We start from the raw sequence: 18,813 nt of genomic DNA, 5'->3' as shown, positions 1-18,813 counted from the left end.
CAGACCAAAAACCTTCAAACTTAACTTTTAAAACTCAGAAATCTTTTTAACATTTTTAAACTTCTTAAACTTTTTTTTTTTTTTTTAACTGTTCAAACTTATTAAAACTGTTTGAACTTTTTCAAACTTTCTGGTCCAAGTTAATCAAACAGAGGTGTATGGCGCAGTGTAGAAGAAAAAACTCATTTTGAGAAAACGGCCTTTAAAACCATGGATTGTATTTGAAATCTATCGACACAAATAGATAAAGTGCTAGAAAAGAAACACTTAACAATGTCTTTGAATGTTATCTTTCCGCTAGTCTGAAAAAACACTTGATATCAAACTTGATGGGTGCATGAAAAAACTGCATTATTCCCTGCAGTGTCTCCCCTTAATAATTTAGGCCTAATGTGTTTCTTAGACTTGTGGAAGCCACAAAACTAATGCAATTTCGAAAATATTTGGATGCATAAAATCCACTTCGCATTTTCTACCTTGTACCACTGGAAGGACGGACTTTCCACGCTCTTCAAATATCTCCTCAGAGGGCAGGCCAGGAGATCATTCACACCAGCGTTGACCCGCTGGAGTCCCTTCTGTGGCCTTTCACAGTTTTCTGACGTCATCTCGGTCACCACCAGCCATTTGGCCTGTTTATAGCACTCACTTTCAGTCCTGATGACATTAAAAACACAGATGTGATCAAATTAATGTCTGTAAATCCAAACATGCTGCAAGTGTTTCAATAGTCAGGAAGAGAGACATTTTATGCATGCCATATTAGAAATAAATCACCCTAAAAGCAAAAATAAATAGATTGGGTCCAGTATTCTACATTCAGCTGTTATATTTCACATGCTGCAGTGGCTTGGAAACTGGTTTGATATCATGGGCATGATGGAGGATGAAGGACTAATGCTGCCCTCTGCTGACGGTTTAAGCATAATCTATTTATCAATTTTCAGTTTTATTTTGTCACATGTTCCTCACAGCACCATTAGGAAAGCCATACAATCTTTTTAAATGAAATCTAGTATTATAGGAGTTATATTATACTGGATTCCTATTCTGGACTATATAATACTGGGTGGAAAACTATAAGTGTTAAGGTACACAGTACAAATAAAATATAAAACAGAACACATAAATGATTAAATACAGAAATAATCCATAAAAATAAAAAATTGTTAAAACAGTACTAATAAGTTACGTTTTCTGATTCATAGATTACGCAAAACAAAAATAGTAGTACTAGAGTAATAAAATAATACTAATAAGAATAAAAATATAAAAACGAGTATAAACAACAACAATAACAATTTAAGTTTCAGATTCACAGGTTTAGCAAAACAAAAAATAACTAAATAAAATAATAAAAATAATAGTTAAACAATTTTAAATTTAATTCAACAAAACAAAAACAATAATGCTATAAAAACAACAACAAACAAATAAACATTAAAAGATAAATCAAATTAAACAAATAAGCAACAAAACAACAAAAAATACTATAAAAAGTATTAATAATTAAATTAAACAACAACTGTAATAAACAACGAACAAAAAAACTATCAAAACTTAAATTTTTTGCTTTTATATTATTATTCATAGTATTTTCTAATAGTAAATAAATAAAATAAAGTGAAATTATTTTAAATTTGATTCAGCAATGCACAAACAATAATAATAATTTTATGAAAAACACACAAAAAATAATATAAAGATAAATCAAATTAAATAAATATATATATATGTGTTTATATGTGTGTGTGTGTGTGTGTGTGTGTGTGTGTATATAAATATATATATATATTTATACACACACACACACACACACACACACACATACATATATATATATATATATATATATAGTCCTAATAATAATAGTCCTAGTATTTTATAGTATAACTTAAAGTTACTGATTCAACGGTTTAGCAAAACACAAATAGTAATATGATAAAAATATTAGTTAAAATTATTAATTATTATTTAAATATGAATAAATATAAAAACAACAATATAATACTATTAAATAATATTAATAATAAAAACAACAGTAATAAACAATTAATTTTCAGTTTCAGATTAATAGGTTTACACAAAATACTATAAATAACTAGATAAAAAGTTTGTTAGCAAACTTTAAGTTGGCTTGAGAAAGCCTAGCCAGTAAGTTTTAAGTAGTTTTAAAAGCTTTTAGTTTAAAGAAAGTTTAAAGGTTTTCAGTTTGAAATAGTTTTAGTTTGATTAATAAAGTTTGAAGATAGATAGGCTAGATAAATATAAATAGTTTGAAAATAGATAGATTTATAGATATAAATAGTTAGAATATATAAATAGTTTGAATGTGAATAGAAGCTAAGGTGTTGCTATGCGGTTGCTAAGGTACCCAGGGTGGTTGCTAAGGTGTTGCTATGCGGTTGCTAGCATTATTTAAGCAAGACTAGCAAGTCGTTAACATGATTTTTAGCATGACTAGCAAGTCGCTAGAATGATTTTAGCATTACTAGCAAGTCGCTAGCATGATTTTAGCATGACTAGCAAGTCGCTAGCATGATTTTAGCACGACTAGCAAGTCGCTAGCATGATTTTAGCATTATTTTAGCATGACTAGCAAAGTCGCTAGCATGATTCTAGCATGACTAGCAAGTCGCAAGCATGATATTAGCATGACTATCAAGTCACTAGCATGATTTTAGCAAGACTAGCAAGTCGCTAGAATGATTTTAACAAGACTAGCAAGTCGCTAGCATTATTTAATCAAGACTAGCAAGTCGCTAACATGATTTTTAGCATGACTAGCAAGTCGCTAGCATGATTTTAGCATTATTTTAGCATGACTAGCAAAGTCGCTAGCATGATATTAGCATGACTAGCAAGTCGCTAGCATGATTTTAGCAAGACTAGCAAGTCGCTAGCATTATTTAAGCAAGACTAGCAAGTCGCTAACATGATTTTTAGCATTAATAGCAAGTCGCTAGCATGATTTTACCATGACTAACAAGTCGCTAGCATGATTTTAGCATGACTAGCAAGTCGCTAGCATGATTTTAGCAAGACTAGCAAGTCGCTAGCATGATTTTAGCACAACTAGCAAGTCGCTAGCATGATTTTAGCATTATTTTAGCATGACTAGCAAAGTCGCTAACATGATTCTAGCATGACTAGCAAGTCGCTAGCATGATTTTAGCATGACTAGCAAGTCGCTAGCATTATTTTAGCATGACTAACAAGTCGCTAGCATGATTTTATCATTATTTTAGCATGACTAGCAAGTCGCTAGCATGATTTTAGCATTATTTTAGCACGACTAGCAAGTCGCTAGCATGATTTTAGCACGACTAGCAAGTCGCTAGCATGATTTTAGCACGACTAGCAAGTCGCTAGCATGATTTTAGCACGACTAGCAAGTCGCTAGCATGATTTTAGCACGACTAGCAAGTCGCTAGCATGATTTTAGCATTATTTTAGCACGACTAGCAAGTCGCTAGCATGATTTTAGCATTATTTTAGCATGACTAGCAAGTCGCTAGCATGATTTTAGCAAGACTAGCAAGTCGCTAGCATGATTTTAGCTAGACTAGCAAGTCGCTAGCATGATTTTTAACATGACTAGCAAGTCGCTAGCATGATTTTAGCACGACTAGCAAGTCGCTAGCATGATTTTAGCACGACTAGCAAGTCGCTAGCATGATTTTAGCACGACTAGCAAGTCGCTAGCATGATTTTAGCATTATTTTAGCACGACTAGCAAGTCGCTAGCATGATTTTAGCATTATTTTAGCATGACTAGCAAGTCGCTAGCATGATTTTAGCTAGACTAGCAAGTCGCTAGCATGATTTTTAACATGACTAGCAAGTCGCTAGCATGATTTTAGCACGACTAGCAAGTCGCTAGCATGATTTTAGCACGACTAGCAAGTCGCTAGCATGATTTTTAACATGACTAGCAAGTCGCTAGCATGATTTTAGCACGACTAGCAAGTCGCTAGCATGATTTTTAACATGACTAGCAAGTCGCTAGCATGATTTTAGCACGACTAGCAAGTCGCTAGCATGATTTTAGCACGACTAGCAAGTCGCTAGCATGATTTTAGCACGACTAGCAAGTCGCTAGCATGATTTTAGCACGACTAGCAAGTCGCTAGCATGATTTTAGCACGACTAGCAAGTCGCTAGCATGATTTTAGCATTATTTTAGCACGACTAGCAAGTCGCTAGCATGATTTTAGCATTATTTTAGCATGACTAGCAAGTCGCTAGCATGATTTTAGCAAGACTAGCAAGTCGCTAGCATGATTTTAGCTAGACTAGCAAGTCGCTAGCATGATTTTTAACATGACTAGCAAGTCGCTAGCATGATTTTAGCACGACTAGCAAGTCGCTAGCATGATTTTAGCACGACTAGCAAGTCGCTAGCATGATTTTAGCACGACTAGCAAGTCGCTAGCATGATTTTAGCATTATTTTAGCACGACTAGCAAGTCGCTAGCATGATTTTAGCACGACTAGCAAGTCGCTAGCATGATTTTAGCACGACTAGCAAGTCGCTAGCATGATTTTAGCATTATTTTAGCACGACTAGCAAGTCGCTAGCATGATTTTAGCATTATTTTAGCATGACTAGCAAGTCGCTAGCATGATTTTAGCTAGACTAGCAAGTCGCTAGCATGATTTTTAACATGACTAGCAAGTCGCTAGCATGATTTTAGCACGACTAGCAAGTCGCTAGCATGATTTTAGCACGACTAGCAAGTCGCTAGCATGATTTTTAACATGACTAGCAAGTCGCTAGCATGATTTTAGCACGACTAGCAAGTCGCTAGCATGATTTTTAACATGACTAGCAAGTCGCTAGCATGATTTTAGCACGACTAGCAAGTCGCTAGCATGATTTTAGCACGACTAGCAAGTCGCTAGCATGATTTTAGCATGACTAGTAAGATAGATAGATAGATAGATAGATAGATAGATAGATAGATAGATAGATAGATAGATAGATAGATAGATAGATAGATAGATAGATAGATAGATAGATAGATAGATAGATAGATAGATAGATAGATAGATAGATAGATAGATAGATAGATAGATAGATAGATAGATAGATAGATAGATAGATAGATAGATAGATAGATAGATAGATAGATAGATAGATAGATAGATAGATAGATAGATAGATAGATAGATAGATAGATAGATAGATAGATAGATAGATAGATAGATAGATAGATAGATTAAAGCTTAATTGAGTATCAATGGCTTCTAGCAGTTTACATTATACATAGTTCAAACAGACATGGACTTTTGGTCAATGAAAGTCTATGGGACTTTTTATGATTTTTAATATTAATTTTTAAGAAAACCATAACTCAAACCAGTCTGAAAAGATATAGCAATCTAAGTCTGAACAGTATGAAGATCTGACCCGAGTTTGGAGTATGTAGCTTGAACGGTCTAGGAGGAGTTAGTGTCTAAAAAATTTTCGGTAAAAAAAATAAGAAGAAGAAGAAGAAGAAGAAGAAGTTTAAATAGGATTTCAGTAAGTTGGCTTTCCCAAGCCAACTTAATAATATGGAAACAAAACAAAAAAATTGTAAAGTTAAACAATTTTAACTTTGATTCAACAAAACACAAACAATAATAATCTTATAAAATATATAACAAAACAACAAATAAACAATAACATAAAAATCAATCAATATATAGTCGTAATAATTATACGTCTCTGATTAATAGGTTTAGTAAAACACAAAATACTATAATTAATAATATAAAAACAAAAAATTACTTTTAATTAAAATAATATTACTAAAATAAACAACTAATTTTATAGTTTGATTCATAGGTTTAGCAAAACACAAAATACTATAGATGATAAAAATAATAATAATAATGGCAATAATATAAAAAAGCCTAATATTTTTTCCTTTCTAATTCAACAAAACACAACCAATAATAATTCTAAAGAATCAACAACAAATAAACAATGACATAAAAATAAATGACAATAAGCAAACATAACATAAACATTAACAGCCTATAAAAATAAAGACTAACAGACAAACAATAACATAAATATAATTATAAAACGGTTAGTTCCATTCCTCAATTCTGATTGGTCAGCAGCTGTGTCGTATTCATGATACGGCACGGCTATGACCGCTTCACTCAACGGTTTTGTGTATCATTGAACCCCCTTAGCAACCACCCTTAGCAACGTAAACACAGCTGCAGCAGTTAGGGACTACTTTTTACAGCGGAAGGCAGTTAATGATTTTACTTTATGAAAACGTACAACTTAATATATATAAATTAATATATATTTTTGATTTTAATATTTTTATTGTGTGGTAACCATTTTATAAAAGCAATAAGGTACTTGAGGCCGTGCTGTATCATGAATAAATCACGGCTGAAGGGGTTGCAACGCCCTTCAGCCGTGATTTATTCATGATACAGCACGGCCTCTCGTACCTTATTGCTTAAATAAATAACAACAAACAAACAAACATTTTAATCAGATTTAGCAAACATAATCTTTATATTCCTCTTGTCAGCTGAAGCTCAATAACCTGAAATTACTTTTGCATTACCTCTTGAAATTTTAAATATTGTTGTTTTAATATAACGAATTTCACAACATCTTCACTTGTTTACTTAAAACAATATGAACAGAAAAAATAGCAATAGATTGTTTTTTTAAGTAACCTCTCATAATCCTATTATATATATATATATTTAATTTCATTTAATTGCTATCAGAGTCTTATGAAGCCCTAGTTGGACTAAGAGAACTATAAAACTATATATTTAGCATTAAACAAATCAGCTTTAGTCTAGCCTGTTGTTCATGACCGTATGTGTTGTTTTGCGGCAGCAGGTTGTTTAAAGGTCAGCATCTTCAACACCTGTTCAACACGACACTGGTTTGCTCATCTCACCATCCTGGAAACGCCACATTTAAGCCTTCCTGATCTTTCCATCCATTAATTTCTTTAGTCAACAGAGCGCTGCAGCTTCAGTGAATCTCATGAAAACACGTCAAGGTCGCAGTGGAAAAAATCTCAGCGTCTTAAAAATAGGCTTCTTTGCGTAAAATGGCATTTCTATTGCACAGTAGGATCATAGCCCAGAGTCTGACAGACTGACCGCATCCTCTGCAAAAGACATTTTTCTAAGAAACATTTCGCTTTCAAAGTGACTGCATGTAAATCAAGCTTTTCCTGTAATCCCCCACCACACAGAAACGTCCCCAACCTTCTCCATCCGTTTGATGATTTTACACATATTCATATTGTTTATTGTTGTTTTAACAATCAGGAAGCTGACATTATCGGGTTACACTTTCATTGCATAATGCCACCAAGTATTATATATTTTAAATGAGCCAAAAATTCAACATCATGGGGGCAAATATGCCCATTTGTTCCTAATGTTTTTATATGACATAGAGAATATCACACAAATATTAGCACAAGTGATATTGTGTGATAATCTATTTGTTTTAAATAATACTTATATTCAGTCAGGATGCATTGAATTGATTAGAAGTGACACAAAGATATTTACAATCTGTGAAAATATTGTAATTGTCGTTTTAATGATTTTCGATTTGACATGATCAAGTATTTTGCAAAAAACATTCAAAACACCTTTATCTTTTTACACCTTTGTCTCCATTTTTTTATTTAATTAAAGTATATATTTTCAAAAACTTACTTAACTTATAAGTAAATTACTTAATTTTGTTTAGATTTCAAATACTTTTTTTCTTCAGAATCGTGAGAGAATCATGATCTCCAATTTATTTATTTTTTTAATTTATCCACAATCAAACAGCTTCAGTTTGCATGTTTATTACTGCATATAATTAATAAAAATAAACGTTTAATTTCATAAAGTACAAGTTCATATTAAAATGCACATGCATTTGAATAAAATGCAATTTTTTCCTATATATTTCATCATTGAGGATTTTTTTTAAATAAAAAAAAAGTTTAAAAAACTTGTGTCGGTTTCGTGAACCCATGTTTAATATATCAAAACAGTGCTATCAATTTAACATTTATTAGACTTTAAAAAATATCTTCTAATTTAAGTGAACTTAAAACAAAACAAAATGGTGTTTTTCAATTTATCCACAATCAAGCAGCTTTAGTTTGCATGTTTATTACTGCATATAATTCATTAAAATAGACATTTTATTTCATAAAGTACAAGGCCATATCAAAATGCACATGCATTTTGTGTTTTTCAGTTGAATAAAATACAATTTTTCCCTATATATTTCATCACTGAGGATTTCTTTAAAAAAACAAAGTCTCGGTTTCATCTCGTCACACCCCTAATGTTTAATATATCAAAACATTATTAATGCCTTTGTAAATGCAGGTTAAATGCATTCATGACCTGCATTAAACAGTGTGAATACTAGCGCTGTCAATTGATGAAAAAAATTAATTAACTTTTAATTAATAAATTATCACTTTTTTCCCCCTAAAAAAATTAATCACATTTAGGTTTTCAATTATATTTTTATATTGCAATAATTTCTCATTCAATCTTCAAATTAATGTAAAAACAACAAAGTATATTTTTAATATTTTTGTTTAATGTAATCTTTTTATGACTAAAAAGCAAGTATCACTGACACTAACTGATGTCTCTATGACCCCCCCCCCCCCAATATTTAACCATTAACTATAGCCATTCAACATTACAGTATAATTGAGAGCTATCAATTTAACATTTATTAGACTTTAAAAAATATCTTCTAATTTATGTGAACTTAAAACAAAACAAAATGGTGTTTTTCAATTTATCCACAATCATGCAGATTCAGTTTGCATGTTTATTACTGCATATAATTAATTAAAATAGACATTTTATTTCACAAAGTACAAGTTCATATCAAAATGCACATGCATTTTGTATTTTTCAGTTGAATAAAATACTCTTTTTCCCCTATATATTTCATCACATCACATTTTTTTCTAAAAAAACTAATCACATTTAGGTTTTTAATTATATTTTTACTTTGCAATAATTTCTCATTCAATCTTCAAATTAATATTTTGGTTACTGTTCTTTATATTAGAAATGAATCTTACTGAATATTACTGAATCTTTATATTAGAATGATCTCTGAAGGATCATGTGACATTTTTAGGTTACCAATGACTCAATGATTTATTCATTAATAGTCACTTGCTTTGTTTCTGAAATGAATCAGCCTTTTGAAAACAGTTGAATGAATGACTCAGTGACTCACTCATAATGACAGTGACTTTAGTTTCACATTTAAAGTGTTATTTTTTATTAGAAAAGACATCTAGATTCAAAAGATTACCTTTTAATCTCACAGCATTATTTATAAAACCGCAATTGCAGTCTAAATGCATCTAAATGAATTTGACATAAAATATGATCATGCATACACTGAACTGAGTGTGTTAAAGTACTCGGTAAAAAATATATAAATAATTAAATAAAACAAAAATAAATAAATAATATAAAAATCACAAAAAATTACAATGAATAAATAAACACTCATACAAAACAAAAAAAGAAAGAAAAAAATAAAAAGAAAAAAATATATATTTTAAAAATTACAATGAATAAATAAACACTCTTACAAAACAAAAGGAGGAAAGAAATTAAATAACAAAAAAATAACAAAAAATATATTTAAAATATATATTTAAAAAAATTACAAATTAGTAAATACACTCATACAAAAAAAAAGAAAGAAAAATAAATAATATAAAAATAACAAAAGATATATTTAAAAATATACATTTTAAAAATTACAAATTAATAAATCAACACTAATACAAAACAAAGAACGAAAAATAAATAATATAAAAATAACCAAAAATATTTAAAAATACATATTTTAAAAATTACAATGAATGAATAAACACTCATACAAAACAAAAGAAAGAAAGAAAATAAATAAAAATATCAAAAAATATTTTAAAAAAATATTTAAAAAAATTACAATTAATAAATAAATAAACACTCATGCAAAAATAAATAAATAAATAAAAATAAATAAATAAATTAGAATTTAAGATAAAAGATGATGCATAAACTGAATAAGGAACTGTGTGTGATAAAGTACTTGGTAAAATGAAAAAATAAATAAATAATATAAAAATGACAAAAACTAGATTAATAATATAAAAATAAATTTGAAAATAAAATTACAATGAATAAATAAACACTCATATAAAACAAAAGAAAGGAGGAAGTAAATAAATAAATAAGAATTGAAAATGAAAGATGATGCATACACCGAATAAGGAACTGGGTGTGTTAACATACTCTGTAAAAAACACAAATAATAAATAAGAATAAATAAAATAAAATAAAATATAATGATGCAAAAATAACTAAAAATATTTTTTTAAATGCATTTTAAATTACAATGAAAAAATAAACACTTATAGAGAAAATAAATAAATAAAAAATAAAACTAAATAAATAAATATAATGTAACATAAAAGATGATGCATTCACTGAATAAGGAACTGGGTGTGTTAAAGTACTCGGTAAAAAATTTTTAAGAAAGAAAATAAGAATATACAAATAATACAAATAATGAAATAAAATACAATAAAATAAAATAAATAATATACAAATAACAAAAACTATAATTAAAATATATAAAGAAAAATTTCAATGAATAAATAAACACTCATGCAAAAAAAAAAAAAAAAAAATGAATAAAGAAACATTAAATAAAAATAAACAAATAAGATTGACACAAAAGATACCGCACACTCTGAATAAAGAACTGGGTGTGTTAGTACAAACAAATAAATAAAACAAACAAATAATAATTATTAAAATAAAAAAAATAAAAATTGCATAAATAAATAAATACTCAGTACAAACCTACAATATGTAAAATATTATAAAATATAAAATAAAATACAAAATACTCACTACAAAAAGAGTAAAAATAAAAATGAAATAATAATAATAATAATAAGAATTTAACATAAAAGATGATACATACACTGAATAAGGAACTGGGTGTGTTAAAGTACTAATTAGGATGATGAATAAAATACAAATACAAAATACAAATAGTAAAATAAAATAAAAAATAAATAATATAAATATAACAAAAAATATATTTAAAAATATATTTAAATAAAATATATGAATAAACAAAATAAATAAATTAAACAAAATAAACAAGATTTTGACAAAAGATAATGCACACACTGAATATAGAACTGGGTGTGTTACTCAGTACAAATAAATAAACAAAATAATTATTAAAATATAAAAATGAAACATTACAATTATTAAACACTCAGTACAAAACTAAAATACTTATGTTACAAAATACTACAAAAAAGTAAAAAATAAATAAATAAATAAATAATAATAATAATAATAATAATGATAATAATAATAATAATAATAATAATAATGAGACGACATTAAAGATGCTACATACATTAAATAAAAAACACGTTGAAGTTTTCTGTTAAAAAAAATATAATAATCATAATAATAAAACAACACCACCGATATAAATAAATACTAGGTACAAAAGAAAAGAAATCAACTAATCAAATCAATGAATGAATGAATGAAACCGGATAAAGGTAGAGATATCTTTTTTGTAGTGGCTTTTGAAAGGGCTTGGTGCATCCCATGATCCATTGCTTCCAAATCCGATTTTTTTAAAAACTGCTAAACACACAGAATTACTTTTTATTTTTTTTATTTTTTTATTTATTTTTTTATTATGCAAGAAGTGAATGTGACAATATTATACCAAACATATAACAAAAACAAAAAAGCAAACAAACAAAACAAAAAGGAAACAAGTAAGGAATATGACCATATTTAGAAAAATAATTTCTGTCTAGAAACAGAATTGCTTTTTCAAATCATGAGGAAAGAGTCTGTCCGTACCTGACCACACATGTGTATTTTCCTTGCAGCTGCATGGTGACGTTGAAGAACCAGATTTCTTTTTTCTTGAGCATGATGCTCTGCTCCAGATCCGTGATTTCAGAGCCCGTTCTCTCATCGTACCACGTGATGTTATACGGCGTTTCTGCAGAGTCAAAGAGATAATCCATCTGCAGTGGACACTCCAGTGTCGCCACTTCACCCGGGATCGAGTAAGCCCGCTCAAACGCCTCTTTGTAATCCTTGCAGGACTCTGTTTAGAAACATGCGTGATGAAGACTGTTAGTGACAAACATAAAGAAATTATCCAATGAATTTCCTGCCTAAAGCAGCATTATATATATATATATATGTGACCCTGGACCACAAAACCAGTCTTAAGTCGCTGGGGTATGTTTGTAGCAATAGCCAAAAATACAATGTATGGGTCAAAAAAAATTATTTTTGTTTTATGCCAAAAATCATTAAGAAATTAAGTAAAGTTCATGTTCCATGAAGATTTTTTTTTGTAAAATTCATACTGTAAATATATCAAAATGTAATTTTTGATTTGTAATATGCATTATTAAGAACCTAATTTGGACAACTTTACAGGTGATTTTCTCAGTATTTTTGATTTTTTTTGCATCCTCAGATTTCTGATTTCAAATAGATGTATCTCGGCCAAATATTGTCCTATCCTAACAAACCATACATCAATAGAAAGATTATTCATTGAGCTTTCATATGATGTATAAATCTCAGTTTTGTCAAATTTAACCTTATGATTGGTTTTGTGGTCCAGGGTCACATATATATAAACAAAATGTTAATTTATTTTTGTAAAATAAATTTTTATATTAATTTCGACTACTTATTTTCATTTAAAATAATTAAAATAAATAAACTACAATTTTATTAAAATTATATGGACCTATATTAATATTAATATTAATATTAATTTTAATATTAATAAAATAACATTAACACAATACAATTGCTAAAAAATAAAAAATACAGGTAAAATGAAAAAAGTATATCAGTAATATTAAAATAATACTGATGTCAGAAATGGAGGGGTGAAATTATGCCTTCAAGAAGTACTAAACAAACAAAACAAAAACAATTAATATTTTATATATATATATCTTAATTATGTTCATTTATATTTGTAAAATTAACAACAAACAAAATAAATATTACATATATACATATTTGTAAAATAAAGTTTTTTATTAATTTCATCTACTTAATTTCATTTATCTTGTTGCAGCTTTAAAATAGTTAACATAAATAAACTACAACTTTATTCAAATTATATGAACATATTACATTAATAACAATAAAATTACAAAAATTCACAATACAATTACTAAAAAAATATTTTTTTTTACTAATATAAAACTACGACTTTATTCAAATAATATAAACATAAGAAATTTATAATACTAATAATAAAAAATTACAAACACGCACGATACAATTACTAAAATAAAATAATTTAAAAATTTTAAATAATAATTATAAATATATTTTACAAATATAAATTTACGCCACCATTTTTACAATTATATGGACTAAAAAAATAAAAATAAATAAATAAAATTATATAAACATAATAAAATAATAATAATAATATAACAACAACAATAATATTAAATGACAAAAACACACAATACAATTACTAAAATAAAATAAAAACAATTATTTAACAAATATACATTAATTACAACTTTTTAAAATTATATGGACTAAAAATAAATAAATAAAAAATATAATAATATAAAATGAAAAACACAATACAATTACTATAAAAAAATCTAATACATTTTTTTAAATGAAAAGTATCAGCAATATAAAAATAATACTTAAAATATTATATATTATATAAATAAACATTATGTTTTATTATAAATATTTATGTTGTTTTTTTTATTAACTTCAACTACTTTTTTGTTTGTTGAAGTTTTAAAATAAGTAAAATAAATGAACTACAACTTTATTCAAATTATATGGACAAATTAAATTAATAATAATAATATAAAATGACAAAAACACAACACATTTACTAAAACTTGAAAAAATATATGAAAACAGAATTAATTTCAAATATGAGCAAAAACTATAAAAGTATATCAATGATATTAAAATAACACTGACGTCAAACATGGAGGAGTGAAATTATGCTTTCAAGCAGTAGTAAATAAATAAATAAAAAAAAATTTTTTTCAAAACACTTCCTGAATTATTTTAGCTGTTTTTAACAAACGAGTTAGATCATTTAATTTAAAAATATTCAGGGTAAATATATGCATCATAAAAATTATTTCCACAGCATTGCAGCCACGCCTTGAGTTTTCAATGCTGTTCTGTACACGGTTTATGAGTTTATGAGATTCACTAAATCAAACATCCTTATCAAGTTATAATTGAGTTTTATTTCATTTACACACATCAGTATATGACTCATTTCATCCAGGTAGTAAAGTTAATGAAAGAAACAGATGAAACTTCCTTACCTGAAGCTAAAGGTTCCTTAGTTGATATTACAGCACATTTAGCTGCCCAAAGTACAGCCAGCAGGAAAACAAGGGACGACCGACCCATATCTGCAGAGAAAGATGAACAAAATGACTGAATTTGAATAAAGAATAGAAATGAAATTAAGCAATTATGACAAACACAGCATAAAGGGTGTTTAGATTTAAACACTAATGTTAGATGGCATTAATAATTGATGTTAAAATATATATACACCGCTGTTCAAAAGTTTGGGATCAGTACGATTTTTAATGCTTCCATTTTTGATCAAAAACACAGAAAAAAAAAGTATTATTATTGCGATTTTAAATAGCAGTTTTGTGTTTTAATATACTTTAAAATATAATTTATTTCATGACGCAAAGCTGAATTTTCAGCATCATTACTGCAGTCTTCAGTGTCACACTATCCTTCAGAAATCATTGTAATATGCCGATTTTGATTTATTTGGTTACTTTTTGTGTTACTTTTTTCAGGACTTTGATGAATAAAATTTAAAAAGAACAGCATTTATTCAAAATTAACTTTGTTTTCTAACAATACAAGTCTTTTTTAATCAATTAAACATCCTTGCTGAAAAAAAGTATACATTTTTGACCACATTTTAGAACGGTTTTGTGTATATTTTAATATTATGTATATATAAAAATATTAAGCAGCACAACTGTTGCTAACAGTGATAATAAATCGTCTCAGGTTACGTATGTAACCCTAGTTCCCTGAGAATAGGGAACGAGACACTGCGTCCTCTAGAGGGCGCTTTTGGGGAACGCTGCAGCGTGCCTCGAGTCTGAAGAATGCATAGAAAAACTACATGAAATGGCCGGCGCCAGCGTATGACGTCACCGCGGCGCGTCAGTCGCTGCCGTTGCGTCACTACCGGGCGACCATAACATAAAGAGGCGCCCGTGCAACACAATACATCTTCAAAGTCTGAAGCTTTATCGTCCGAAGCATGGCGAAGAAGCCTAGAGGACGCAGTGTCTCGTTCCCTATTCTCAGGGAACTAGGGTTACATACGTAACCTGAGACGTTCCCTTCCGAAGGGAACTCTCACTGCGTCCTCTAGAGGGCGCTTTTGGGGAACGGTATACCAACACTGCCATGCTGAGGGGAGTGCATGCTAAGCCAGCGAGCACTAAGCAACAATTCTGAGAGGAATTGCCCCTACTAGGACGTGGTGACGGCTGTCAAAACGTTACCCCTCCCGGCCAGAGGCCTGACCTGTTACCCACTTACCAGACTGGGTAGAACCCAGGGCACAGCTCAGGCTTGGAATTATAGTAATTCCTTCTGAGGGAAACGGCTAAGCTTCGATGGAAACTTAGACTTGTCAGAACCAGAAACTACCGCAACATAGGGCCTAGTTCCCTCAGGAACTGGCTCCCATATGAGGGCAGAAACCTGTCCTGGGTCCGTTCAAAGGGCCACTAGTAGTGGCGCGCCCTAATAGTGGATGGTCAGCAGACATCAGCTAAGATATCAAAGGAGTCGAACCCAGGGAACCGGGGTTGTGAGCCGACTCCAATAGATGGGAACAAGGCAAAACGTGTGACCCATACCAAAAAGGGATTTAAAAGAGGAACCCAAACTTGGTGGGAACCTACCAACACGTGGATTTTATAGAAGTGCCCCAGGTGTGTGTGCACTTACCACACTTGTGGTTTTAACTGGAAGACGCCCAGGCATAGCGTGGGACGCTTACCGACATGATCGGATTTAAGGAGAGTGTTTTCCCAGAGGGTTTCACTATCAGCTCCATGCCGTCTGAAGAGACGGAAAGGGGATAACCCTGAAGGTGAGGGGATTGCCACACTAACCCTCCCCTGGACAGAAGCTCGCAAGCTATCTGTCAACAGAGAAGAACATGGAGCTGAGACCATCCTGCAATAGTGGACGACAGTGGAGGACAAAAATCCTGACCCTGATCCACAGGGAGAATCGCTTCTCCAGAAGGGGGCACTGCTGTCTTTTTAGGGAACCCTTAATGAAAAGGGGAAGCGTGCACAGCCCGGTCCACGCGACCTGTATGAAGGTCTGGCAATCTCACGAAGGTGGGTTGGCGCTCATAGAAGACCCTTCCCAGAAGGGGAGCTGCACAACCGAACAGGAGCGAATGCTCTCACTGTTACCCTTCATAGAGGGGAGCATACATCCAGAATAAAGGCTGGAGAGTAGAAACCTGAAGCATGAAGGTCAAGCTCCTACCCTGGGAAACAGGGAGGAGAACTTGGCCACCAAGGAGTGGTGCTCTTATAAGTGAACCCTGGAAAGGGGGCACGCCAACATCCTTGTAGCAGGTCCATAACTCTCAAAGGTCTGTCCCTGGTAGATTCCTACCCTCAGGAGGGAGGAAGCATTCAGTCCTGGGAAGTTGCTCTGAAGGAAACCCTGAATTAGGGGAGCTCAGGTCCGTTCCAGCAATCCTGCGCACAGGGAGGAACGTGAGCTCTTAACCTTAACAAACCCATTCCTCAGAAGGGGGAGCACTCAGCTCAGAAAGGGGAGCACTGTTTGCCTTGAAAGTTTCTGGGAAGCTCCGAAATGAATAAGGGCAGCTTCCTAGTTCAGACACTTCGTAAACCTTTCCTCAGAAAGGGAAGTGGAACTAGGCCTGGGGAGCGAGAATCGATCCTAAAGTGACGGCTTTCTAAGGTGTTAAACACCGAAGGATGCTCAAACCCTCTGTAGGGGAGACATTCGACAGCCTGGGTGTAGATCCTACATCAAGTGCTGCTTCAGCCCTCAGGCTTAGAATGAGGCGACTTGGAGAGAGTCTCAAAGTAGCGCTCAGATAAAAACCCCTTTCCTCAGAAAGGGGAGCGCACACCGAGAATCAAGACCCCAGCTGGAAAGCGTGTCACCAGGTGGTGCTCAAATAAAAAGCCTTTTCCGCAGAAAAGGGAGCAACCAAACCTGCTCCGAGTCCGCAGCGAGCACTCCGGACTGCTGGTACTCCTATGTAAGTGAACACCTGTCTCAACAGGTGTAGACACTCAGTTTCCATAGAAACCGTATTTAGGAGAGGACACGAAGCGGATCCTCGCACGCAGGCCGTCTGCAACAGAGTTAAACATACTAGTGCAATCTTAAATATAAATATCTTAAGATGCTTACCTAGGGAGAAAGGAAAAATTTCCTTTTGCTCGTTTAACCACTGAAGGGAGAAGCCCGATTGTGCTGGAACGAGTGTTGTGTAGACGGACACCACCATACAACCGGAAGGGAGGGGTGCTCCGTTGAGATGTTTCCACATTCCTTTTCTGAGGGAAAAACACAACACGCAACCCAAACCCTGCAGGCAACACGCCTATCCAGCCATAAGGGGGGCGTAACTAGGGAGTTATGCTCCTGTCTCAACAGGACATAAGTCTACACTAGGCCTGCAAAGGACAGCATAAGCATACCAAGGGCAAACCTAAGAAAAACTTAGGGAGCTTACCTTGAAGAGGACAGAGGTCCTATGTGTAATATATGCTGTAAGGGTTGATTTACCGCACAGCCTGTGGAGTGGAGAGGGCAAACACTGCCGTAACCTTAATCCATAGGATCAGAGGGGGCGTCTGCCGTAGACTCGTCGTATTTCTTCTGTGAATAGAGAAAAACATACACAGGTCTGAGACAGTATGAAGTTCCTTCACGTAAAAAATGGATCATACTCACCCATTTAAAAGCATCCTGTTTCATAGAAAGAGGCGGGGTTTTTTTTTTTTTTTTTTCAGAGACCGCCTGATTCCAGACCGTCCGAAAATTAGGGTTCTATACAGGTAGAACCCCCAAAGGACATCATGGGTCCGGGGAGTGCAGGAAGCTTAAATGGAGACAGGGGAATTAATATGGCGACCCGACTGGACCGAGGGAAGGAGAGGTATTACTCTGACCCCTGCGAGAATTTTGTCTCGCTTGGATGACTTCCCTGAAATCCTGTCTGTCACCTCTCGATCCGCGTCGCCTCCTAGACCTGCTCGCAGGCGGGGGAGGAGCGCGGGATGCAACACTAGCCTTCTGCACCTACCTCCGTTCCTCAGAAGGAGGCGGAGCAGGACCCCTGTGGTGTTCGGGCTAATACCTGGACCTTCGAGGGATAAAGGATTTTTCAGCAGATCGGCTGGGTAGGCTTGGAGCACTGCCATGGTGTGCAGTGCACCCACCGCCTGACCTGCTGCTGCATACGCTCTGCCGTTCAGCAGGGCCGGAGAAGGCAGAGAGGGAGTCTTGAGAGAGAAAGCCCGCCCTGTGGAGAGATAGCATCTCTTCCACAAGGGGCGTCCTCTCATAGCCGTGGTCGCGCAAACCCTCGATACTAGCATAGTTCGCAATGGACGAACTATGAATGCGCGCCGCGTACGGCTTTTTCCAGACCCTCTC

At 32.3% G+C, this 18,813-nt stretch overlaps 1 protein-coding gene across 1 annotated transcript in view; it reads right to left on the bottom strand.

Moving 5' to 3' along the window:
- Nucleotides 1-14,513, bottom strand: part of LOC141340232 (interleukin-1 receptor type 2-like) — a 32,522-nt gene extending 18,009 nt beyond the window's left edge. Inside the window, exons 1-3 of the mRNA XM_073845155.1 lie at nucleotides 14,424-14,513; nucleotides 11,926-12,178; nucleotides 477-657 (exon numbers count right to left, since the gene is read on the bottom strand). Of these exons, the coding sequence (XP_073701256.1) occupies nucleotides 477-657; nucleotides 11,926-12,178; nucleotides 14,424-14,511 (522 nt within the window). The 5' untranslated portion in view covers nucleotides 14,512-14,513. The remainder of the gene's footprint in view (nucleotides 1-476; nucleotides 658-11,925; nucleotides 12,179-14,423) is intronic.
- Nucleotides 14,514-18,813: the final 4,300 nt, after the last annotated feature.

Source organism: Garra rufa, chromosome 8 (assembly GCF_049309525.1).
Source record: "Garra rufa chromosome 8, GarRuf1.0, whole genome shotgun sequence".
NCBI lineage: Eukaryota > Metazoa > Chordata > Actinopteri > Cypriniformes > Cyprinidae > Garra > Garra rufa.
Note: the sequence above shows the minus strand (reverse complement) of the source record. Positions and strands in the feature narration are given on the sequence as shown.